General features: G+C 38.4%; 1 protein-coding gene across 1 annotated transcript in view; it reads right to left on the bottom strand.

Annotated features, from left to right (window-relative positions):
• Positions 1-27139, bottom strand: part of SCCPDH (saccharopine dehydrogenase (putative)) — a 38550-nt gene extending 11411 nt beyond the window's left edge. Inside the window, exons 1-9 of the mRNA XM_082615002.1 lie at positions 26810-27139; positions 24769-24881; positions 19111-19191; positions 16847-16976; positions 14703-14752; positions 8443-8573; positions 7666-7783; positions 5541-5660; positions 5395-5451 (exon numbers count right to left, since the gene is read on the bottom strand). Coding sequence (XP_082471128.1) covers positions 5395-5451; positions 5541-5660; positions 7666-7783; positions 8443-8573; positions 14703-14752; positions 16847-16976; positions 19111-19191; positions 24769-24881; positions 26810-26999 — 990 coding nt within the window. The 5' untranslated portion in view covers positions 27000-27139. The remainder of the gene's footprint in view (positions 1-5394; positions 5452-5540; positions 5661-7665; positions 7784-8442; positions 8574-14702; positions 14753-16846; positions 16977-19110; positions 19192-24768; positions 24882-26809) is intronic.
• Between the last annotated feature and the right edge of the window lie 372 nt (positions 27140-27511).

A 27511-nucleotide genomic window follows, 5' to 3' on the forward strand; every position in this document is an offset into this window, starting at 1 on the left:
AAACTGAAGAGGAACAGGGTGGCATTAACGTGTCAGTGGTGTGAAGAAAGTCATACACACAGGCTGTACTTGTCTCCTCCCCTGCCTGAGGCACACATGCTATCTGATCGTAACTCTCTCAGGCTTGACATATTCAGTGTGAGACAATTTTCAACAGTCTCTAGGATGCTACTACCAATTAATCAGAGTTGGCATAAAAAAAAAAAAGCCTATCTGCTATCCAGGTCTAGCTCACGAAGGGCCTCACATCTGCAGAGATGGACTTCAGTCACTGGTGCTCTAGGAGTGTGAACCAAAATAACCCAAACCTCACCAAGAACCTCCCTACCTCCACATCAGTGATTCACAACCTTGGCAGTGCATTAACATTACTGGGGAGTTTTCAAAAAGCCCAGTGCCCAGGCCACATTCCACACCAATCAAACCCGCATCTCTGGTCATCTGTTTTGGGCTCTCTCCCAAAGCTGAGAACCACTGACCTATCCTTCAAGGCCCCACTCCACACCTACTGAATCAGAATGTCCAGATGCCAGGGTCAAAACATGTATTTGAAAAAACCTCCCTGGGTGATTCTGATATATAAAGTCCCAGCTGTAAGAGTCATTGCCAAAGCAACAAGCCAGGGAAGTATTTTAAAGGTGATAACAGGGTCAGATTTTATTGTTTATTGTAGTTGATTTACAGTATTGTTAGTTTCAGGTGTACAGAAAAGTGATTTAGTTATACATGTATATATATATATATTTTTTCACATTATTTTCCATTATAGGTTATTACAAGATATTGAACATAGTTCCTTGTGTTATACAGTAAATCCATGTTGCTTATCTATTTTATGTATAGTCGTTTGTAGCTGTTAATCCCCTTCTCCTAATTTATTCGCCCTTTCCCCTTTGGTAACCATAAATTTGTCCTCTATCTCTGAGTCTGTTTCTGTTTTGTATATAGATTCATTTGTATCAATTTTTAGACTCCACATATAAGTGATATCATATAATATTTGTCTTTCTCTGGCTGACTTACTTCACTTAGTACGGTATTCTCTAGGTCCATCCACGTTGATGCAAACGGCAATATTTCATTCTTTTTTTATGTCTGAGTAATATACACCACATCTCCTCAAACCAATTGTCTGTTGACGGGCACTTGGGTTGTTTCCATGTCTTGGCTATTGTAAATAGTGCTGCTATGAACACTGGGGTGCATTTATCTTTCTGAATTAGAGTTTTCCTCTTTTCTGGATATATGCCCAGGAGTGGGATTGCTGGATCATATGGTAGCTCTATTTTTAGTTTTTTAAGGAATCTCCATACTGTTTTCCATAGTGGCTGTACCAATTTACATTCCCACCAACAGTGTAGAAGGCTTCTCTTTCCTCCACACCTTCTCCAGCATTTATTATTTGTAGACTTTTTGATGATAGCCATTCTGACTGGTGTGAGGTGATAGCTCATTGTGGTTTTGTCATTTCTCTAATAATTAGTGATGTTGAGCATCTTTTCACGTGCTTCTTGGCCACATGCATGTCTTCTTTGGAGAAATGTCTATTTAGATCTTCTGACCATTTTTTAATTGGATTTTTAAAAATATTGAGTTGTATGAACTGTTTGTATATTTTGGACATTAACCCATTTGGCTGCATTGTTTGCAAATGTTTTCTCCCAGTCCATAGGTTGTCTTTTCATTTTGCTGATGGTTTGTTTTGCTGTGCATAAAGTTTTAAGTTTAATTAGGTCCCATTTGTTTACTTTTGCTTTTATTTCTTTTGCCTTGGAATACAGATCTAAGAAAATATTGCTATGATTTATGTCCAAGAATGTTTTGCCCAGGTTCTCCTGTAGAAGTTTTATGGTATCGTGTCTTACATTTAGGTCTTTAAACCATTTTGAGTTTATTTTTGTATATGGTGTGAGGGAGTGTTCTGATTCCATTGACACATGAAGTTGTCCAGCTTTCCCAATACCACCTGCTGAAGAGACTGTCTTTTCTCCATTGTATATTCTTGCCTCTTTTGTCAAAGATTAATTGCCTATAGGTGTGTGGTTTTATTTCTGGGCTCTCTATTCTGTTCCATTGACCTAACTGTCTGTTTTTGTGCCAATACCACGCTGTTTTGATTATGATAGCTTTGTAGTATTGTCTGAAGTCTAGAAGGGTTATGCCTCCAGCTTTGTTCTTTTTCCTCAGGATTGCTTTGGCAGTTCTGCGTCTTTTGTGGTTCCATATTAATTTTAGGATTATTCGTTCCAGTTCTGTTAAAAATGTCATGGGTAATTTGATAGGTATGACGTTAAATCTGTAGATTTCTTTGGATAGTATGGCCATTTTAACAATATTACTTCTTCCAGTCCAAGAGCATGGGCTAGCTTTCCATTTCTTTGAATCATCTTCAATTTCCTTTATCAATGTTTTACAGTTTTCATCATATAGGTCTTTCACCACTTTGGTTAAGTTTATTCCTAGTTTTTTTTTTGATGAGATTTTAAACAGGATTTTTTTTTTTACTTTTTCTTTCTGATATTTCATTGTTAGTGTAATGGACTGCAACAGATTTCTGTATATTAATCTTGTATCCTGTTACCTTGCTGAATTCATTTATTAGTTCCAATAGTTTTTGTGTGCAGTCTTTAGGGTTCCCTATATAGGGTATCATGTCATCTGCAATTTTACCTCTTCCCTTCCAATTTGGATATCTTTTATTTCTTTTTCTTGTCTGACTGCAGTGGCTAGGACTTCCAATACAATGTTGAACAGAAGTGATGAGAGTGGGCATCATCTGTCTTGTTCCTGAATTTAGTGGGAAGGCTTTCAGCTTTTCACTGTTTAGTTTTTGTTTTTGTTTTTTTTTTTGTGGTACGCGGGCCTCTCACTGTTGTGGCCTCTCCCATTGCGAAGCACAGGCTCCGGACGCACAGGCTCAGCGGCCATGGCTCACAGGCCCAGCCGCTCCGCGGCATGTGGGATCCCCCCAGACCGGGGCATGAACCCGTGTCCCCTGCACCCGCAGGTGGACTCTAAACCACTGTGCCTCCAGGGAAGACCCACTGTTTAGTTTTATGTTGCCTATGCGTTTGTGGTAAATGGCTTTTATTATGTTGAGATATGTTCCCTCTATACCCACTTTGGTGAGAGATTTTATCATGAATGGATGTTGAATTTTATCAAATGCTTTTTCTACATCTATTGAGATGATCCTATGATTTCTGTCTTCTCTTTTGTTAATGTGGTGTATCACACCGATTGATTTGCATATGTCGAACCATCCTTGGGAACAGGGTCAGATTTGCATCATAGATTTCTTATACAGCAGTGGGAAGATGAATTAGAAAGGAATCATAGGAAGGCTATGAATAGTTCAGCTGAAAGATAAGGGCCTGCACTATTAACAGAGTGAAAAGACAACCCCACAGACTGGGAGAAAATATTTGCAAATCACATATCTGATAAGAGATTAACATACAGAATATATACAGAGCCCCTCGAACTCAACAATACAGTACAAAAATGGGCAAACAACATGAATAGACATTTCTCTAAAGAAGATATACAAATAAGCCAATAAGCAGCTCATGGAAAGAAGTTCAACATCACTAATCATTTAGGGAACTGCAAATCAAAACCATAATGAGAGATCACCTCACAACTATTAGGATGGGTACTATTAAAAAAAAAAGGAAATAGCAAGTGTTGGTAAGGATGTGGAGAAATTGGAACCTTTGTGCACAGTTGGTGGGAATGTAAAATGGTGCAGCTACAGTGGAAAATAGTTTGTTGGTTCCTAAAAATTTTAAAAATAGAATTACCACAGGATCCAACAATTGAATTTCTGGGAATATACCCAAAAGAACTGAAAGCAGTGTCTTGAAGAGATATCTGCACACCCAATTTCATAAAGGCATTATTCAAAATAGACAAAAATAGAAGTAACCCAAGTGTCTATGGACAGATGAATGGATAAGCAAAATATGGGATATACAATCAGCCCTCCATATTCATGATTTCTGTGTCCACAAACTCATCCAATGTCAAATCCAAATTATTTGGGAAAAAACTTCCAGAAATTTCCAAAGAGCAAAACTTGAATTTGTCTCATGCCACCAACTATTAACAAACCATTTACAATTATTTACACAGTATTTACATATGTATTATAAAGTAATCTATAGATGATTTAAAGAATACAGGACAATGTCTATAAGTTATATGCAAATACTATGCTATTTTATATAAGGGACTTGAGCATCATGGATTTTGGTACCTGTGGGGCATCCTGGAACCAATCCTCTGAAGATACTGAGAAACAACCCTATATACAATGGAATATTATTTGGCCTCAAAAGAAAGGAAATTCTGACACATGCTACAACATGGATGAACTCTGAGGACATTATCCTATGTAAAATAAGCTGATCACAGAAGGACAAATTCTGCATGATTCCACTCATTATGTTCTAGTGTGGTCAAACTCATAGACACAAAGTAGAACTGTGTTTGCCAGGAACTGGGGAAAAAGGGGAAAGGAGAGTTATTTTTTAATGGGTATAGAGTTTCAGTTTTGCAAGATAAACAATTCTGGAAATGGATGGTGGTGATGGTTGTATAATAATATGAAAGTACTTGATACCACTGAACACTTAAAAATGGTTAAGATGGGGAATTTTATGTCATGTGTATTTTACCACAATTAGAAGGAAGAGAGAGAGAGAGAAGAGAAGGGAAGAGGGATAAGAGCCTGAACTAAGGTAGTTGTGATGGATTTGGAGAAAAATCTAGAATGATGCCTACGTTCAGGACTGGGCAGATGACAGTGCCACCAACTGAGATGGGAAATACAGAAGGAAGAAGAGGGTTCAGTGGAAAGAAGTTTAAATTTTACACATGAAATCTGAAGTGCCTGAAGCAGTTATATTGAGGATACCAGACAGATGGTAATTCAACTTATCTACCATGGGGATCCAGGGTGTGTGAAAGAGGAAAGGGAAGGGAAGCTTGGGGGAGGGGGAGAGAGGACGTAAAAAAGGAGGAGATAATGAAGGAGAAAAATTGAAGAGTAAAAATATTTGAAATCTCTATGAAGTAAAATATAATTTCTGGAGCCAGATAGCTGGGTTCTCATCCTAACTTGGCCATTTACTCACTATAGGACTTTGGCAAATTTCTTAGCCTCTCTGCGACTCATTTTCCTCATTTTCCTTTGTAAAATGGAGATAACACCTCAAGGAGTGTTCAAAAAGACTGAGTAATCTAATTTATGTAAAGAACATAAAAGAGTGTGTGAAACACAGTAAGTGCTTCATCAGGTCTTAGCTGTTATTTTCACTATACTGAGGAAAAGTAAAAATGAAATAAAGAAAAGTATTATTTTAGAGACCTGGATACAAAGGAAAGGGTTACCTGTTTTTGTGTTGGACCTTGTTTTGAAAAATGACCAAAGGAGAAGAGCCATGGGAACTAAAGGAAATAAAAAAACCTTTAGTGATATTTTCAAAAATTCATGGAAAATACTTCTAAAGGCCTAATTTCATAGAAATATTACTTACTTTTATGAGGAGTTGCCTTCCAATGCCAAACTTCACAAAGAATAAAAAGAAAAGTCCAGCAAACATCAGCTTAAGAACAGAGGTGACACCTCCCACAGTTACATAAGCAGCATACTGAACCTAGATGAAGAACATAAAGTCAGGATATTACTCCCTACTTTCTTAGACCAGGTAATACAAGCACGATAGCTACTAATAACTTACTCTATAGTCATAAATATTGAACAAAAGCAGTTTCCATTTTATGAATGTGTTATGTTCCAAAAGCTTGTCCAGAAATCAGACACTGGGAGGACATTTTTAAAAAGAAATTATTAAAATGGGCAGAAGGCCTAAATAGACATTTTCCAAAGAAGATATACAGACTGCCAACAAACACATGAAAGGATGCTCAACATCACTAATCATTAGAGAAATGCAAATCAAAACTACAATGAGGTATCACCTCACACCGGTCAGAATGGCCATCATCAAAAAATCTACAAACATGGGCTTCCCTGGTGGCGCAGTGGTTTAGAGTCCACCTGCCGATGCAGGGGACACGGGTTCGTGCCCCGGTCCGGGAAGATCCCACATGCCGCAGAGCGGCTAGGCCCGTGAGCCATGGCCGCTGAGCCTGCGCATCCGGAGCACGTGCTCTGCAACAGGAGAGGCCACAACAGTGAGAGGCCCGCATACCGCAAAAAAAAAAAAAAAAAAAAAAAACTACAAACAATAAATGCTGGAGAGGGTGTGGAGAAGAGAACCCTCTTGCACTGTTGGTGGGAATGTAAATTGATACAGCCACTATAGAGAACAGTATGGAGGTCCCTTAAAAAACTAAAAATAGAACTACCATATGACCCAACTGGGCATATACCCTGAGAAAACCATAATTCAAAAGTAGTCATGTACCACAATGTTCATTGCAGCTCTATTTACAATAGCCAGGACATGGAGCAACCAAAATGTCCATCAACAGATGAATGGATAAAGAAAATGTGGCACATATATACAATGGAATATTACTCAGCCATAAAAAGAAACGAAATTGAGTTATTTGTAGTGAGGTGGATGGACCTAGAGTCTGTCATACAGAATGAAGTAAGTCAGAAAGAGAAAAAAAATACTGTATGCTAACACATATATATGGAATCCAAAAAAAAAAAAAAAAAGGGTTCTGAAGAACCTAGGGGCAGGACAGGAATAAAGACGCAGACGTAGAGAATGGACATGAGGACACGGGGAGGGGGAAGGGTAAGCTGAGACAAAGTGAGAGAGTGGCATGGAGCTATACACACTACCAAATGGAAAACAGATAGCTAGTAGGAAGCAGCCGCATAGCACAGGGAGATCAGCTCAGTGCTTTGTGTCCACCTAGAAGGGTGGGATAGGGAGGGTGGGAGGGAAAAGCAAGAGGGAGGAGATATGGGGATATATGTATATGTGTAGCTGATTCACTTTGTTATACAGCAGAAACTAACACACCATGGTAAAGCAATTATACTCCAATAAAGATGTTAAAAAAAAAAAAACTGTTGCAAAAGGTAATTAGCTCCCCCTACAAGTCCACATAATCTATATAGAAAAAGTCCATAACAATATACCTGAGTTTAACAATTATACATTATAGAGTGTAGACTCCACTTACAATCTCTTCTATAAGAAAATACATTTTTTTTTAAAACTTGAGATAGTTTCCTCTTCAAGTCTCAGCAGTGGGAATAATTACTTCCCTCACCAAATGGAGTAGGATAGTTCTCTAGAGGTAGCAAGGAGATAAGAGAGAAGAACCTAGACACCTGTATAAGCAACAGAAAGAGTATCCTAGCAGCTGAAACTCTCAACAGGACTGTTGGGTGTTTACAATATCAGGATTTCCTATATTGAACTTGCTGCTATTGTGTTACATTAAAAAGGTATTCAGAAGGTCAGATTTGAATTATGGGAGAAGGCTATTACCACCCCCATAAAATGCAAAATGTTCTACACTACTAATTCTTTATGCTTCCAGACACTGAAACATGCACTATTTTAGCTCTTTCTTTTTTTGCTTTATAAACATAAAAATCCTACATTAAAATGATAGGGGAACTGAAACAAACATAGAATACTCTTTAGTAAAAAATAAGTCATATACACTTACAGGTGATTGCTCTAAATTTTCGTGCAAGTAACGCTGAGTCCGCTTCACAACAGATACATCCGCTCCCAAGAAAGGAATGGAATAACTGTTGAGTTCTCTGCAGTAAGAAATTGGCCACCTGCAAGACAGAAGTATGTTGCATCTTCTCCATTTACAGTGACCACAACTTTAACTGGTAAATTTCTGAATAAAAACCTTAACTCTTCTTGAGGCAATTAATAATAACAGTAAAGATGGCAGATCTGCTCTTAATTAAAATTTACTTCAGTATTTGTCCTTTGTTCTCTACACCTGCACCCAAACAAGTGACTAGTTGGAACAATGTAGTATTCTTCACACCGTGGGCACTTAACACATATAGTTTAACCATGTTTTATACCCCATCAATTTCCCTAGATAATGATAAAAGGAACACTCATTTCAACAAACTCTGAGTTTAGAGTTCTCACATATAAATACTATTAATAGGTTGATTAATATACATAAGATCATCACATTTTTACTGCATGAACTTTAATTGATGTTTAATTTTGATATTGATAGTGAAGAGTCATAAAACTGACTTTTTCCAGAATTTTCTCAGAGTCCAAATGTATTATTATATATGAAGTAATTAAACTTAGGGTAACATATTAATTATATTTTATTTATCTTTGAAAACAATCCTGAACTCACTATAAAAGTCTCCAGGCTTTTCTTAGTAGCATATGTTATTAACAGTCAGATAAACAACAATATGGTTAGATAAACTGAAGAATAGATTTTGAGATAATATACCTTCTTTTCAATTTTGGACCAACAATTGGGACAGGCTTCAAATTGGACTCATTTCGTAGTTTTTTCAAATTACTCTGATCTCCAAAACCATAAACTGCTGACTTCCAGGTACCATCATGAATGCATGACCCCTAACAAAATAATTCAAGAGTTAAAGCAACTTGTCTTAGAACTGACACAATATTGTAAATTAACTATACTCCAATAAAATTAAAATATTAGAAGAAACATGTCTTAAGGGATAATTATTAAAATGTAAAACCAAGTAATTTATAATTGATACAAAGAACATTTCACCTCTATTTGAGCAAGGCATAATCCCTTATTTAATAATCTTGCGATAAATTTTTATAACTGGCTAGGCAGCAGTAAAACTCATTAGTTTGATCACATTCACTATTTACACTCTATATGTTATATATTTACAAACATATGCCCTTTCTTCTTTCCTCCTACCATTATTTATGCTCTTTTTAATAAGTCTCATTTCATCATTTTCACTCAACTATTTATCACTGATTGCTTTAAGCAGAAAAAAAAGAAACACTAAAACCATCAGAAGATTCAGGTTTTCATATAACAGCTTTGATGAAACTGAAAGGTAAAGAGACACCAACCTAATTTCTATTTCGGTACAGATTAATTTCTTCTGTTTGTTAAAACTAAATTAGAGCTAAAAGTCTTAAAGAGTTTGATTTGTGAAACTATCCTCAATCTGCACCTAGCCAATTTGACCTACTTGCAAAGATTTCCAAAAATCAGGAGAAAATAGATTTTTTAAAAACGTTAAGAGTATCTTCTCATACAAATAAGCCATCAAAAAGGCAAAAACTACATTCCAGGGCCTCCCTGGTGGCGCAGTGGTTGAGAGTCCGCCTGCCGATGCAGGGGATACGGGTTCGTGCCCCGGTCTGGGAGGATCCCATATGCCGCGGAGCGGCTGGGCCCGTGAGCCATGGCCGCTGAGCCTGCGCATCCGGAGCCTGTGCTCCGCAACGGGAGAGGCCACAACAGTGAGAGGCCCGCGTACGGAAAAAAAAAAAAAAAAAAAACTACATTCCATTTTAAAAACCTTTTATTTATTGAAAAATAGAAAGAAAAGTGCACAAGACACAAAAGTATAATTTAATATAATTATGAAGCTAACATCTATGTAAACCCAGAAGGCCCTCCTTCTGTCCTGCCTTTGTGGTAATCAAGAAAACTCCTTGCTTTTTTAAGAGTTTTACCACCTAAGTATTCATTTCTAAACGGTGCAGTGAGTTTTGCCCGTTTCTAAATTTTACAGAAATGGAACCATACAATGTATATTCCTTGAGTTTGGCTTCTTTTGCTCAAAATTGTGATGTTAGGATTCATCATGTGTTAGAAGGACCTCCTACTCTGCTGTTGACCTTCCATTTTCTTAATGGTGTCTTGTGATATAAAAAGACATACTCAATTTAAAATTTTAAATGCATTCCACTTTTTTTTATATTTAATGCCTTCCGTGTCTTTTTCAAGCAGTCATTCCCTGTACAACATGGTGACTATAGTTTATATTATATAGAAAATTAGAAATTTGCCAGGAAAGATGATTTTAAAAGTTCTTAGGACTTCCCTGGTAGTGCAGTGATTAAGAATCTGCCTGTCAATGCAGGGGACACGGATTCAATCCCTGGTCTAGGAAGATTCCACATGCCGCAGAGAAACTTAAGCCTGTGCACCAAAACTACTGAGCCTGTGCTCTAGAGCCCGTGAGCCACAACTACTGAGCCCGTGAGCCACAACTACTGAAGCCCATGCACCTAGAGCCCATGCTCCTCAACAGAAGAAGCCACCGCAATGAGAAGCCCACGCACTGCAACGAAGAGTAGCCCCCGCTCGACACAACTAGAGAAAGCCCGCATGCAGCAACAAAGACCCAACACAGCCAAAGATAAATAAATAAATAAATAAAATTTAAAAAACTGTTTATATGCTTAAAAAATAAACATATAAAGAGCTGCTGATAATCAGATTCCAAATAAAGAAAAGATAGTTCAAAAAAAAATAAATACAGGTTCTCATCACAAGAAAAAAAACTTAAGAATGGTGATGGATGCTAACTAGTGGTGATCACTTTGTAATATAAACAAATATTGAATTATTCTGTTGTACACCTGAATAGTACAATGTTATATGTCAATTATACCTCAATAAAAATAAATTAACAAAATAAAATATATTTCTGGAAAAAAAGAAGCCATTCCTGACCTTGAGGCCATGAAATATGTCATCTTCTAAAAGCTTACTGTTTTGCCTTATGCATTTAGGTCTATAACCCACCTAAACTTGATTTTTGTACACAGTGCGAAGTATGAGTCCAATTTCATTGTTTCCCCATACCCATCGTCTCCTGAAAAAGACCCTTTACCGTAAATCAAGTGCTCATATATGCACAAACTACTCTGAGTTCTTTATCCTAATCTGCTGGCCTATCGATATCTCCCTGCCAATGTAACACTCTGACTTAATAATGTCTTGATATTCAAGAGTATCCTTCTACCTTACTCTCCTTTAAGAAAGTGTTGGCTATTCTTGGCCCTCTGCATTTCCATGTACATTTTAGAATTAGTTTGTCAAATTGCACACTAAAACAAAACAAGCAAGCAAAAAAAAACCTGTTTGCGATTTTGATTGGAATTATATGGGATTATAAATTAATTTAAGGAAAACTGACATTTTAACAAAATAGAGGCTTCCAATCCATGAATATGGTGGATTCTTCCATTTATTTGTCTTCCTTAAGGTCACTCAATAACATTTTATAGTTTTCTTCACAGAAATCTTGTACATTTTATATCCCTTATTCTTAAGTACTTGATTTTTTAATGCTACTATAAATGGTCTCTTTTTAAAAAATTCATTTTCTAACTGTGGCTGGTATACAGAAATGCAACTGGTTTTTACATTACTGTTATATCCAGCACCAATAAAGACGAGAGTGGAAATAAATGAAACAGAGAATAGAAAAACAATAGAGAAAATCAATGAAACCAAAAGGTGGTTCTTTGAAGAAATCAACCAAATTGAAAAACCTTTAGCTAGACTGACAGAGAGAGAGAAAGAAAAAGAAAGAGAGAGAGAACTCAAATTACTAAAATCAGGAATGAAAGAAGGGGCATTACCAACCTTACAGAAATAAAAAAGAGTATAAGGGAATACTATGAACACTGTATGCCAACAAATTAAACAACCTAGATGAAATGGACAAATTCCTAGAAGGACACTGTTATGGATTAAATTTTGTACCCGCCCCAAATTTATATGTAGAAGGCCTAACCCCCGGTACCTCAGAATGTAACCTTATTTACATTGTAAGCAGGGTTGTTGTAGATGTAACTAGTTAAGTTGAGTTCATACATATTGGAGGAAGTGGGCCCCCAACCCCAAACCACTGGTGTCCTTATAAAAAGGAGAAATTTGGACACACACACATATGAAGATGAAAGAGAGGTCTGAGTGATGCATCTACAACAAAGGAACACCAAAGATTGCAAGCAAACCACCAGAAGCTAGGAGAGAAACATGGAACAGATTCTCCCTCACAGCCCTCAGAAGAAACCAACCCTGCCAACATCTTAATCATGGACTTCTAGCCTCCAGAACTGTGAGAACAATGTTTCCCTTGTTTAAGCAACCCAGTTTGTGGTACTTTATTACGGGAGTCCTAAGAAACTACTGCAGACACAAACTACCAAAATGGACTTAAGAGTATACAGAAAATCCTAACAACCTATAAGAAGTGAAGACATTGAATTCTTATTACCTCTTCACTGATTTCTAATATAATTTCATTATAGTCTAAAACATACTCTAGAACGGGGGTTGGCAAACTATTTCTGTAAAAGGTCAAACTAAATATTTTAGGCTGTGCAGGCCACATCTGGTCTCTGCTGCGTATTGTTGTTTTTTTTTATTATAGCTCTTTAAATATGTTAAAATTATTCTTAGCTTGCAGCCATATAAAAGTAGGCCATGGGCTGACCCTGCTCTGGAGCTGCACTATCTGGTATGGAAGCCATTATATAGCATATATGGAACACCTTCATGACTGAGGGAAGATTTACTGGACAGCACTGTCCTTGAGTATATGATTCCAACTCTCTGAAATTCTTTTGAGTCTTGCTTTATGGTCTAATACATAGTCTAAGATTCAATTTTTTATGTAAAGTAACAAAGCTTAAGGGGAAAAGTAGGATAAGGAGTAGAAGGAAAACAATCCTGTGCCAAGGATGCATAGAATCAAGGGAGCTACCTCTGTCCATCCCTGTGAAATTAAGGCTCTGTATTTTGCTTTAAGGGGAATGAGAAGGAGCTGCATTGATTTCGATGTTTTCAAATGTCTCGTCCTGATTAAGGCCCAACTTTGAGTCCTTATAATAATAGGACTTAATAACATTTATTGAGTGATTGTAAAGTGCCAACCACTGTTCTGATTTATATTCATTGACTAATTTAATCCTCATAGCAACCATATGAAGTAGACACTATTACAGATCATCTCCTGCTCCTCTTTCAAAAGAAGCCTCTTTTCTAGCTCTGTTTTCTCACTATCTCCCTGTAGTGGACATCTGTTTTTTTGTCAGTCCTGCACTAATTTCCTGCAGGGAATTCTTAATTCCCCTACCCTATGTTCTGCTTACAACACTCTCTTTCCTATTGGGAGTTTGTTACATGTTGTTGAGAAGGGCTTGGCCCTATGATTCCCTCTCCAGAGGCCCATGACCCAGGCCTGGGCAACGTAATTACTCTATTACCCCAGGTCACACTGTTTGGCTCAAGAATGACCAAATGACCCAATACTTGACTAATCTTCCCCATCTTTGAATATTCAAACTCTGCTAGCTGTTTCTGAGAAATCATGAACCTTATGGACAATGCATACCTGGGGCTGCCAGCACCTTCCCCCCACCCCAATTGTGAGAGCCTACACTGAGGAGCACAGAAGTAATGCAGAGACAGGAAGAGGAAGAGAAAAAAATGAGTTCCAATAATACCATTTGAACATCCAGATCCAGCCATACTGTTTACTTGCAGATGTTTGGTTACATGAATCAATAAATTCCTTTCTGTTCTGTTGGTTTAAACCAGGTTGAGTTGGCTTTCTAACTCATGTTCCCCAGAGCTCCAAGCATGTCCTTCTTTCTCATTTCTGAGCCTTTGTCTAGGTTGCTGCCTCTCACCTTCCAAATGCTATTCACTTTTCAAGGTTCAACTTAATAAGGCTTCTATGAGGCATTCCCAAATTACTCAGGCCCACTGTCACTTCCCTTTATTCTGATACTCTAGTGGATATTATCTGTAACCACAAATTTTAGCAAGTTTTACATAGCTCTTCATGTTTATTAATCTGAACCTACAATCCAGACAAATAAAACCATTACTTAAACATTCTCCACTCCATCCCACAGTTACATCTTTATTAAACTATTTCCTCTCCCTTATCCACATCTCCTCAGCACCAACCTTTAAAATTCCATATCCCAGCTTCTCCAAAAAGCCCTTGATCTCTGGCCTCCCAGCTAGATGTAACTCCCCATTCTCAGAATCCTATAGTATTTCATCTGACCTCTTTAATAACAATTGTTGTCTCCTGCTCATCTAAATTATTCCCTCTTTAAGGGTTTGCATGTTGTTCATTTATGTGTCACACTATCTTGCACTATATATACTCGCATTACACAATATTTGAAATACTGAATATTTTTTAAAGAGAACAAATACTTATGAAGCCTCAAGTATAGACAGAGAATTGGGTTAGACACCACTGGCAGTAAAACTACTACCACAAAACATGGCCCTTTCCCAGAAATGCAACTATCTTATGCTCCCAAATAGACCATAAATTCAGTAAGATTACACTTACATTACACATTTCTTGTATGGCCACAAGAGCACCTAACTCCAAGTTAGGCACATAATAAAAATGCACTGATTTGCTCTAAGGTGATAATTTTCTAGGCTGACAACATTCATCACATAACAATGATAGATCTTTAGTGTTAGGATGATGGTAACTCATTCTAATAATGAACTGTGCAGTTTTAAACAAATTCTATTTTAAGTCAAAATAACTCACAGCAATCTTTACTTTTCAAAATTAAAGTGACTTTCATACACTAAAAATTACAACTGTATATACAATTTAATTAATCAAAACCTTTTTAACAGGCAAGTATCACTTCCAAAATGTTTTTAATATTAACAAAGAAAACACATGACAAACAAAAACTAACCTCAGGTCCTGAATGTATAGTCAGGAAACTTTCCACAGCAGTCAATGTACCTAAAAGAGAAGGAAAATGGTAAAAGTAAAATCAAATAAAAATCTATTAACCCAGGATAAGTAATAATAAGCTATTCCTATTCATTTAGGGAACATTTTTATTAGGCCTACAGCTGATATAATCAGGAAAATCTGTGCTATAACAGTATTATTAGGTTACTGAAAACAGATTTAAGGAGCAGCTAAAGTCAGATAAATTATCAGAAAAATAGTAGTTTAGTTTAAATTAACTGCTGGTACTCACAAAATCTTTTCTAGTATTCAAACTAACATTGCAAAAAATCTCTTCCAATAAGGCAACAATTTAGCTCACTGATTCTGGAAGGCCATCAGTTCTCAAAACTACATCTATGGGAATTATTCTATTTTCCAACATGAGAGCTTTCAAGAAGACTCATTAGTAGTGACTTACAATGAATATACAGAAACCCTACCAAAATGGGCCTTTGTGATGGCTTATTAAATACTTAAAGGCTATTTAAATGAAATAAAAATATAATGAGTAAAAACAAAGTAGAAAACCAAGGCCAGAAAAAAAGGGGAGAAATCAATTATATTAACCATGAGGACTAATACGTATGTATAGTGGTTAAGTATTTAATTAATCTTTGAGCTTATCGAGAGCAGTAAGACAAAAGAAAAATATAATGGGCTAGCTAATTCTCAAAATCTGGTAAAATATACCAGTTTGTTAAGAGACAGTATTCCTAGTTTTAATTCCAAGAGAAAATTAAAGCATGGGGCCTTAGAAAGCTGACACTGAGCAAGGTAACAAATAACCACACCATCCACAATGATGTTACAGCAGAAAAGAACTAAAGCCACATAAATATCACTTATCTAACACTGTCAAAAACTAAGAATAGATCATTAAACTCTAACTCACTGGAGAGGATTCTGAGAGTTGTTAAGAGAAAGTGGCCTGGATACATGGCTCTTTGATCTAACCCTGTGCACAGAAAGAACATGTATCGCTTAAGGTAGTATGTAATGAAATGTGAGCCACCTGAATCAACAAATAGCTGGGGTATTTGTTAAATGCTGACTCCTAGGTCTCAGTGTCTGAAAAAAAGTTCTAAAATAAATCTTAAAGTAATATTTCTCCCTTAAAAATAAAAAAGGACCTATTCAAAATAGCAACTATTAAATATTTAAGAATAACCTCAATAAGAAACATGTAGGACCACCATGAAAAATACTCTAAACTTTTTCAGTAAATGGAGATTTTTTTAGTAAGTTTTTTAATAATTGGAAATATACCAGATCCATGGGTTAAAACTAAATAAATATTTTAAAGATGTTCAACTCATGCCCTTCTCTTTATTGGGAATGGTTCCAGCGTTTCATCATTAAGTATGATGTTGGCTACTACTTTCTGACATTCACTGTGTTAAGAAAGTATTCTATTCCTCAATTTCTAAAAATCTAAAATCAATAAATGGCGGGCATGCATATTACCTTTGTTGAGCTTTGGTTTCAGAGTTACCTTTCTAATATAAACTGGAACACTTTCCATAGTTTTAAGCTCTAGAATGGTTTATATAGAACTGGACTTATTTGCTTCAGGTCATTTTATAAAGGGACACTTTTTATATATGTATAACATTCCACTGTTTTACTATAATAGTGATTTTTTTCCATTCTTATTGTCTCCATTTTATAAATGAGCTAAAAAAGATGTCAAAAACCTTGTTCAATACTTTCTAGCTTTGTTCGTTAAAAAAAATTAAAACTTTCCAATTATAGTATGTGTATAAATTATACTTTAAGATGTATTAATTCCTAAACAAAGCAAGTTTGAATTTATAATGCCTGCCAAAAATTTTTTTCCAGAAATTTTATAGCTATAACCACAACTAAATTCTAATGGAGAATTCCTTCCTTTAGAACACTTATAGTACTATCCATACCTCAAAAAACAAGTGTCAATATCATTTTCTAACAAGTACAGCTATATTAAAAACAAAGTATGTGTTTTAATACTACCCATTAATAGTTCTGTTTCTTTTCTCAAGAAGATTTTAGTTCACCACAATTACAAACATGAAACACCTCTATTTTAAATTCCATTATTGCTTCTTGATCAATAATTACCATTCATTTTATTTCTGGTATATATTACTCCCAGATCTGCTGGAATGGAGTCAAAGCCACTGCTTCCAATGATATAAGCCCCTTTTTCTGCAGCTTTCTCATGATACTTCCAATACATTAGTTCCAGAAACTAAAGATTCAAGACAAAAGATCTGAATCAGAGCTACAGAGAAACATCTAGACCAAAATTAAATGATTTACCTTTAAAAACAAAGCAATTAAACTGTGAAAATGCTAACCAAGATGGCTCTGCAGTAAAATATTAAGTGTCAAATAGTTGGCACTTACTCAGCAAACATACTCAGCAAACATATGTTCCAGGTGGTGTGAGAGGTATGTAGATCTGACTTAATTCATTTTTTAGAATGACTTTTAAATGCAAAAGCAATACCTATTATGAAAAATTAATATAGAAAAATACAAAGAAAACAAAAAAAAGTTACCCCGAATCACAACTTCCAGATGAACATCATTACAGACATGTATCTGTGCACATATGTAAGTAGAAAGTGGTAGGAAAGGAGGGAACGCAAGAAGGGAATAACTTCTGTTCAAATTCTATGCCTGTTTTTTTTAAAAAACAGTTTTAGATTTACAGAAAAAGATTGAGTACTAGAGAGTTCCTAGGTACTCCACACTCAGTTAACCTTATCATTACATCTTTTACATTAACATTTATTATTATAATTAATGAACCAATATTGATACATTATTACTAACTAAAGTCCCTATTTTGTTCAGGTTTCCTCAGTTTTTATCTAATGTCCTTCTTCTGTCCAGGATCCCATTCAGGATACCATACTACATTTAGTTGTCATGTCTCCTTAGGCTCCACTGGCTGTGATGGTTTCTCAGACTTTCCTGGGTTTTGATGACCTTTACAGTAGTGGTCAGGTACTTTGTAGAATGCCCCTCGCATGATTTTCTCATGAATACACTAGAGTTACAGGTTTTGGGGAGGAAGACGGGGTAAAGTGCCATTTCCTGATGTCATATCAAGAGTAAATACTATCTCACAGACATAGAAAATAAACTTATGGTTACCAAAGTGGGAGGGAGGGAGAGATTGATAAATTAGGAGTATGGGATTAAAAGATACACACCACTATGTATAAAATAAACAACAAGGATTTACTGTATGGCACAGGGAACTATATTCAGTATCTTGTAACACCCTATAATGGAAAAAGATCTGAAAATATATATATATATAGCTGAAACACTTTGCTGTACATCTGAAACTAACACAATATTGTAAATCATTAAAAAACAAAAAAGAGTACATACTATCAACATAATTTCTCACTGGTGATGTTGACTCTGAACACCTGGCTGAGGCGGCGTTTGTCTGGTGTCTCCACTGTAAAGTTCTTCTCCCCACCCCCCTTCCATACTGTACTCACTGGAAGGCAGTGACTGTGCAGCCCACACATAAAGAGGGAGGAGTGAAGCTCCCCCTCCTCGAGGACACAGTAGTTATGTGAATTATGTGGAATTCTGCACAGGTGATTTGCCTCTTTTCTTCCCTCTGCCCATTTTAAATTGGGTTATTTAAATTTGTATTTTTGACTTATATATATTCTGGCTCATTACTAGGTTTTGATGCCACGTTCATGGTACTTTATAAGATAACTTAGAAGCTTTCCACCATTTTCTTTGCTCTAGAATCTTTTAAATAAGATAGGAATCAGTTTCTTTTACATTCATATTTCCTACCTCTTCTTTTATCAGTCTTGGTAATTTACACTTTCTTAACACTTTCCAATATACATCACCAACTGATAAGCTCTAAGTATGTATATACTGGCACACTGATGATGGTACTCAGCAGAGACTATAGGGACATATGAGGTTACAGTTATAATTAGCTAGTGTAGCTCAGTGCTTATTAACACTCCACTTCCTGCAGTGTTAATTCAGGCAAACCTCAATGCAAGTTCTAGTTTTTCTACTTAATGGTTGCATGACTCTGAGCAAGTTTTATTTTAATTAATTCTGTTTACAGCATGCAGCAGCAATAAAAATCAACACATCCTATACACAAAGGCCATGGAAGAAATCAGGATGTAGGGAAGAAAAATTCAAGAAAACTGAAGCTAAGACCTTACCATCATGCTCTCCTTCATGCTTTCAATGAAATACCATCTCTAAATGCTACGGAGTCATCACCTTCTAAAATCTGTCTGCAAAATTACACTAAATATTTTTCACTTTAACAGAAAGTTGTATTGTTAATTTTGTTCCTTCTTTTCCATTTTACATACCTGAGGTTCTCCACAGATGTCAATACAGCTAGTTCCATTTTCAACACATGCTTTTACTACAGGTTCTCCATAAAATCGGTACTGGGAGAATAAAGAAAACCAACAGTTTACTCTTACTTAGCAAGCTTAAATGAAGGAATACCACTGAGTGTTGGAAGTACAGTCTTCACTATTAAGAAATCAAATATTAATAAAGTAGCCTAATGAAAAAATGAGAAAATAACGTAACTGCAATTTACTGACTCTCACAGTGTAAATAAAAGCATGATGGAATTACCTCTAACTGAAGACAAAGTCGGAAGTTTTATAAAAGAAGTGACTCATTTGAGTTGAATTCTGAAGAACGGTAAGGATTTGCCAGGAAAAAGAAAATCCAAATAAAGGAAAAATTATATGTAAAAGTGTAAAATAGGGTGATGCTCAGGGTACCTGAAGCACAGAGTAGTGGAGAGGGAAATGGTAAGAGATGAGTCTGGAAAGAAACACTTGGGCCAGATCAGGAACGACCCTGAGTGCCATGTTATCAAGATTGAGCTTTATCTTTTCTGCATTGCTGAGCCCTCCTAGAGTATTTTAAACAGGACAGTGGTGGAACGTTTAGAACACAGATGTATCACTCTGCCTGTAGTATTGGAAAACAAAACTGATGGCAGGTAAGAAATGAAGGACAAAACTAAGGAAGTGGAAGGATATACTAAGAGTGAGATATACTTAAAAGACAGAAATGACTGGACTTCCTGATTACTAGACATGGGGACCAACAACTAATGGCAGTATTAGCAAAATAAAGAAAGGACAAAGAGGTTTGGAGGGGATAAGTTTAATATTGTACAAAGTAGCTATTCTGAGCCCGTATGGTTTTGGATCTCCCGGACTATTTGTTGCTCAAACTCAAGGAATTAAATCTAAAATCTTTTATATAAGAGTTCATACATCAGAGTCAGCCCCATTTCAAAGGAAGCATGACGACTTTTCCCTTTGTGAGGGAAGGGTAAGCGGAAGCATAAACTCTGCTCCTCTCATTCCTCACAGCACAAGATGGAGAAAGGAGATGGTCTGCTTCTTCTAGCCTTCAAGAAACAGGTAAAGGGACACTTTAAAGAAAAGACAGGGCACTACGGGGATTGACCTTTTCAAGTGGGTCACGTAGGCTCCTCTCTACCTGACTCCACAGCCTCATCTCCACATCCTCCTCCCCCTTCTTAAAAGCAGCAAATGACACTGGAATTACAGGACTAGAAAAGTGTGTTTAAGTTTTACTTCATCCTCTGCTATTCATCAACCGTGCAAAATTACTGAAGCACTTAACTTCTGAGGCAACGTAGTACAACGGAACAAACAAGGGCTTTCAAGGCAGCAGGACCCAAGTTCACATTCTAAATCCATCATCTACTAAACTGTATGAATTTATTTACAAATGACATACATGGACTACTATACTAATAAAATATACACTTTAAACATACATAAAATGGACATAAAGTTGAAATTAAAATAAGTACAAGTCAAAGCTCTATTTACTTTCTGTACCCAATGGATCATCTTGGGTAATCTTTACATATATCCATTTGAAGCTCACTTAGCAATTTCCTTGGCCTCCTGGTTATTTTACCCCCGAATACCTCAAGTTGTCCCGTAGTTCACCTGGGTCAGAATCAGCTGGGTCGCTCGTTAAACATGCTGGTTACTCAGACCCACCCCAACTCCCTCCAGTAATAAGTTTTCTGGGGTAGACTGCAGTAACCTGCATTTTAAATGAGCCTCACTGGTGACTCTTACGTACGTTAGAGGTGGAGAATCACCTCCCTAGACACTTTCCCTGGAAAATCTCACCAACTTTCTGGATTTCAACTACAACATGTATGCTGATGACATCCAACTCCTATCTCCAGAGCTGCTCACTGATGAGGCTGCCTCATCTGTGGCTTCTGTTATAAACTTCAGGACCCGCAAGAGCACAGGACATGGGGCAAAACAAATTTCACTTTGGCTTCTTTTTCTCTCCTCTATTTCCTCTTCACCCTGACTTCTTCACTTGCTTAAAAAAATAATTCCACTATATAGTATGCATTTCCTATCTTAATTCAAAAATATCTAGCAGACACCTCAGTTTCAACGCATCCAAAATCAGATTCATCATCTTTCTCTCAACAGCAGTTTTTCCCCCTGCACTTCCTAGCACAGGAGACAATAAAGAATAATGCTTAAAAGTATTCATTCAGGGGGGCTTCCCTGGTGGCACAGTGGTTGAGAGTCCGCCTACTGATGCAGGGGACACGGGTTCGTGCCCGGGTCCGGGAGGATCCCACACGCCATGGAGCAGCTGGGCCCGTGAGCCATGGCCGCTGAGCCTGCGCGTCCGGAGCCTGTGCTCCGCAATGAGAGAGGCCACAACAGTGAGAGGCCTGCATACCGTTTAAAAAAAAAAAAAAAAAAAAAAAAGCATTCAGTCATTTTCTGTATATTTGGACATAATATTTGTTTACATATGCCTGACTAGTTTTACAGCTATCATTTACCTCTCACTAAAGAGACCCTCACAAAATAGAGAAATGGGTAAAAAAAATACCTTCAAAGAAACAAATTATGACACCAAAACTGGTAAACTGGAGTCTACCCCTGGGAGTATAATCCATATTACAAAGTGAAAACGACCTTCCAAGTAGAGCTTAGGAAGGAACATGTTTTGGGGGCAAAAAGATAGAGATGCCTATAAACCATCCAACTGGAAACATCCAGAAGGTAATTCAATCCACCAGTCTGGAGTTTAAGGTGTAGTTCCTCAGTGGAAATAAATTAATATAGGCATCATCAGGAAACAGATGGTATTGAAAGCCATGGCTTTCAATTCTTTCTGACTACAACCCACCCTAAGAAATTCATTTCACATAGTAGCTCCACACACAAATATATGACACAAAAGCTTCATGAACCAGTACGTACCTGTATTATGTGTAATTCACCCTATTTTCTATTTCAGTTTATCTGATTTTTCTTTTCAATGCCTAGTCTTAACCTACTGAACTGATTTCACAAAGTTTAAAAACTACTGGCCCAGTTACAGTTTCTGTTTGGGATGGTGAAAACGTTCTGGAAATAAAGAGGTGACAGTTATATAAGATTGTGAATGTACTTAATGTCATTGAAGTGTATACTTAAAAATGGTTAAAATGTTAAATTTTGTGTTATGTATATTTTACCACAATAATAATAATATTAAAAAATGGTCCAGGGAATATAAACAGAAAAGAGTTTCTAAGGCTTAAGCTCTGATGCCTCTGGCATTCACAGGAGGATAAAAAGATCGAACAGAGGAGACCGAGACAAAGGTGGTAGAGAAAAAGAAAACTAGGAGAGGGCAAGAATTCAGATACCAAGTGAAGAAAGGAAAAAATGATCAATTGTCACAAATGCTGAGAGGTCTGATTAAGATGAGGACTGAGAACTGACGACTGGATTTGACAGGATGGGGATGCTGGCAGAGAAGTTTCATTTAAGGAGTATGGATAAAAGCCTGACAAGACTAGATAGAGGAGGAGGTGAGGGAGTGGAGACAGTAACTAAGACAAACTCTTTCAAGTTTTGCTAAAAAGGGGCACAGAAAAATGGGAGTAGTTAGAGGAGCATGCAGAATTCAGAGAAGTTTTTCTTTAAATGGGAGATATAATCCCATATTTGTATGTTGAGAAAATAATCCAATCAAGAGGCAAAATTTGATGAGAATAAGAATATGTGTAACTGTGAACCTGTAAATATAAAGTCTTTGAATACCGTGTCCATGAGAAGCAGGGGTAGTTTTTCCCTGTAAAAGGAGATAAGGCAGAGTCAGGATACAATGCAGATAGGAAGATCCGGTGGTATGAATTCTCTTCTGACAGCTTGTATGTTCATAGTTCAAAAAAAAAAGGAAAGAAAGGCAGGGAGGGAGGGAGAAAAGAAAGAAGGAAGGAAGGAAGAAAATCATGAGGTAAGAGTGAGGAAGAAGGAAGAAAGGGGTGGGATGCTAAAAGTATGAGAAAAAAGAAGTTATAAAACTGCTGCTTCAGTGAGTAGGACAGAAAATAGCCTAGGAAAATAGATTAGAATTGCTGGAGGTACTGAGGCTGCATGTGAGGTTTGTAACCACACATTTAAAGTGGGACTTGTCCCACTTTAAATGTTACACATGTTCAGGTAGAGTAAGTTACACATGTTATACATATTCAGGTAGAGTAAGCAGCAAGCTGGAATAACCAGGGCTGGGGTTTCTCCAGAGCACTTCGGAGGGAGGGACAAGCTGGCTGAGGATGTATATAAGACAGTGATTCAAGAAACGAACTACAGACGACATTCTAAACTAGTTAATGAAATAAATTGAAATAAACAATCGAAATACATTTCATTTGATGACAATCAAAAACCTTTCTGGTTTCATTTGATGAAATTATCAGCAATTTTCTAGATGTTTAGTTTTCAAGTGTTTTGACAATTGAGAAAGCTTCCTCAGGTCCATAAATGTCACCAACATTCACCCTGTTACACAGACCACAAGTGTCTCTTTCACATCCAATCCAAGAGCAGCAGCTAGAGGTTCTCCTTTCAATATATCCGCTTTCAACCACTTCTCACCACCTCTAACACTCCTACCCTGTGATTGGCTTGCTTGGCCCATTCCACTGTTAGTTCCCTACCATCTATTTTTCCTCTCAGAAGCCAAAGAACTTCAAATACGTAAATCAAATCATGCCCTTGCTTTTAACCATTCAATGGCTCTTTCATATTTAAAAGGAAACCCAAACCCTGATCTTGACCTTGCAGACCTAACCACCTAGTTCCTAGGTACCTCTCCAAGCTAACTCCCCACCTCTCTGCCCTGCTCACGCCCAACCACGCTGGCCTCTCTCACATCCCTCAGTCAGGCCAAGCACATGCTCATCTCAGGACCTCTCTGTTTGCTCTTTGCTGGAACACCCTCTCCTCAAATACTCACAGGATTTACTCCCTCACTGCATTCAGGTTCCTATGCAAATTTCAGTTCCTCACAGAGACCTTCCCTGACCATCCATCTAATAGAGACTGGTGTGCCAATCTTTTTATCTCCCTTCCCTGTTTTATTTTTCTTCAGAGCACCTGTCACTTACTATTATAACATTATTTTTCTGTCTCCCCACTGGACTGTAAGCTCCATGAGGGGTTTTCTGTTTTATTCACCATTATGTCCGTAGACTAGTTCAGTGTACATATAATAAACACTCAATAAACATTTATTGAATAAATGAACAAATCCTTTTTTAATATCTTCTTTGTACATGCGTTAACATATGTACTGGTACAGTAATACAGAATGTAATTTAAAAACAAATAAAGTAAATTATGGGTACATGCTCAAACTTCTTTAGTTAAGGGGCATGCAGCACAAAAAAAAGTTTGGCAATTACAGCTGTAACCACTAAATAAACCAGCACACATTCCTGGAGTCTAGTGTCACTCTCTCTCTCAGGAGACTTTGGTCATATCCATTTGCTTCTCATGAGAAGTAAAAACTCCCCATACGGGGTTAAGGCCCTGAATCAATTCTTCTGTCCTCTGCCCTTATGTTTCTCTGGAATATAAAATACCAGATTCTGCTAGAAATGAATAGATTGTTTGTTCTGATTCAAAGAAGGGCAGATTACTTACTGGTCCTACACAGTTGAGGACAACTGTTGCCTGTTTAGCCATTTCATCAAGTGAGGCTGGATTAGTGATATCACAAATTATTATTCCAACTTCAGATGACAGTGTCGGCCTTCCTAAAATAAGAAATACATTGTTTTAAGCAAATCCCGATACAGTATTAGATCACCCAGCCCTCCTTTTCATAATAACCACTGACGGCAAATTTACTAAACATACTAAAAGCTAATTCTCCCTCTCAAACAAAGGACAAAACTGTTCTTAACCAGGTAATTAAAAATACGGAAAAGACTATGAGGAAAATGGAGTTAAAACTAAGAGTTAATAAAACACATTACTAACCTTTAAAAGAAAATCTAAGATAAGGAATGTGTAAATGACAACTCTATGCAAAATGACAATTTTACAAGTTTTCAGATACTGAGAAGACGATTTTCCTGACCTCCTCTCCAGGAAGAATTATACGATTATACTATAAAAGCAGTTTCTCATCAACGATTAAACAACTACATACGATAAAATTATGAGGAGGAGAGTTAACATCAACATAATGAAACAAGAGGACTGAGGTAAACAAAACAGTCTAGGGAAGAACACTCAAGTTCATAATAAGGAAATAACTGGAATAAACTGAATCAATAGAGTAACGCAGGTTTCATGGCTCAAGGTGTATTTCCTGCAATAACCTGATCTGGGCACTACAAATGGTAGGCAACTAGGCTATACCTGTACAGTCTCGTTGAACAGAAAAGAAGGGAAGCATATATTTTAGTCGTGAAAGTATTTCTCTTGGAAAATTAAAAAAAGACCAAAAAGCTCTTTGGTCAAGATTCTGTACTTGGGAGTGGCAAGCAGGAGAGCTGTAGGAGAGTCCAGCCTACATGGTATCTTCTGTACCAACCACAAACAAAACAGGTTCCAAAAACAGGTTCCAAAAACAGGGCTCTGAGGGCTTCCCTGGTGGCGCAGTGGTTGAGAGTCCGCCTGCCGATGCAGGGGACACAGGTTCGTGCCCCGGTCCGGGAGGATCCCACACGCCACGGAGCGTCTGGGCCCGTGGGCCATGGCCGCTGAGCCTGCGCGTCCGGAGCCTGTGCTCCGCAAGGGAGAGGCCACAGCAGTGGCAGGCCCGCGTACCGCAAAGAAAAAAAAAAAAAACAAAAAAAAACCAGGGCTATGACAGGGCAATAGGGTGGAAAACTGAGTCAAAGTTAAAAGGCGACTGACTCGTAATTAGATGTTCCCACCACGGGGAACATGGGTGTGTGTGTGTGTGTGTGTGTGTGTGTGTGTGCGCGCGCGCGCGTCTCTCTCGGTAGGGGTGTGTGTGTGTGTGTGTGTGTGTGTGTGTGTGTGTGTGTGTGTGTCTCTCTCTCCGCCACATCTGTATCCCCAGCGTTTAGACTAGCACCTGACATTAAAAAGACCACTCAATAAAAACAGGCTGAATGAATGCCGAAAGAGTAAGTAAACGGCCGAAACAAAAACACCAAAAAAATTTTTTTGGATGAAGAGTGCGACTACAAGTAAAAATTAAATTAAAAAGTAAAGCCACAGCAACGTTCTCCGTAAAACTCCTAAGCTTCCTCTCCCATCTCCAAAACACAAGGCAAAGGGAGAGCACAGACCATCCTGAAGAAACCAGTGCTCTACTTTTGTACCCGATCAAACATCAAGAGGCTTCCAGGCCCACCAGGTTTCCCCCGCTCTAGAAGGGGACGGAGCAGAGAAAGGAAAAACTAAAGTTCCCATTTCGCCAGTGGGGATTCCCTAACTATGGGAGAAATTCAAGGGGGGTATGTCTCTCTCTCTCTCTCTCTCTTTTGTTTAGGGAACGGAACGAAGCTCTGACGCTATCAGGAGCCCCGTGCTCCTCCTCCTGGCCGCTAACAGGGTTGGGGAGCTCGAGGGGCACCCAGGGAGAGAACCTCTCATTTCAGGCGACTGAAACCCCTCAGCCGGGAGAAGGGGGCTTGGGGACGAGAGCCGCGGCGGTGGGGCCGAGACCGGGGTCCCGGGGCCCCGTCCCAGTCGCCCCCTTTACCCAGCTTCATGGCAGCCCTCTCCAGGACTCGCTGCAGCTTCTCCCGAGAACGGCCCGCCACAGCCCAGGGCAGGCGGGAGCTCCGCTCCGGGGACACCTGCTCCCGGGCCACCTCCTCGGTCACGAACTGGCCGGTAAAGCCAGAAGCGCCGAACACCACCAGGTGGAAAGGCCTCTGCTGGGTCGCCATTACGAGCCCACGGCGATGCAAGGACCAGGACGGGCTGAGTCCGCGGCGCCTGCGCCTCAAGCAGCGAACCCAGGACCCGACGCAGCAACCACCTCCTCCGCGGCCACTGCGGTCTCCGCTGCTTGCGCGCCGCTTTCCCGAAGGCCCGCGCGCGCCGCTGCGCCAAGGCCCCGCCCACACCGCCTTTTGTCGGCGGCGCCACTATTCCTCCTCCTCCTCCTCCTCCTCCTCCTCCTCTGGGGTGTACGCCGCGCTGCTGCTGGCGGCCTTGGCTCGCGAGACCTGTGTGCTTGCGGGGCTGGCGGCAGCAGGCGGCGGCCCATCCTCCGCCCCGTTGTTGGTCCTGCATAGTTCTGACTGCCCCAGGCGTCGCATCTTTTCGCTCTCCCGAAGGTTGTAGGGAGCTTCGCAAAGAGAGAGCTCACGAAAACCTTCTGACGGCTGAGAGCGGTTCCGGCACCGAAACCGCCCCTTTTTTTTGGTTTTCGAAGCACGTTGTCCTAGGGGATGTC

This window comes from Mesoplodon mirus, assembly GCF_964341445.2.
Source record: "Mesoplodon mirus genome assembly, chromosome: 3".
Lineage (NCBI taxonomy): Eukaryota > Metazoa > Chordata > Mammalia > Artiodactyla > Ziphiidae > Mesoplodon > Mesoplodon mirus.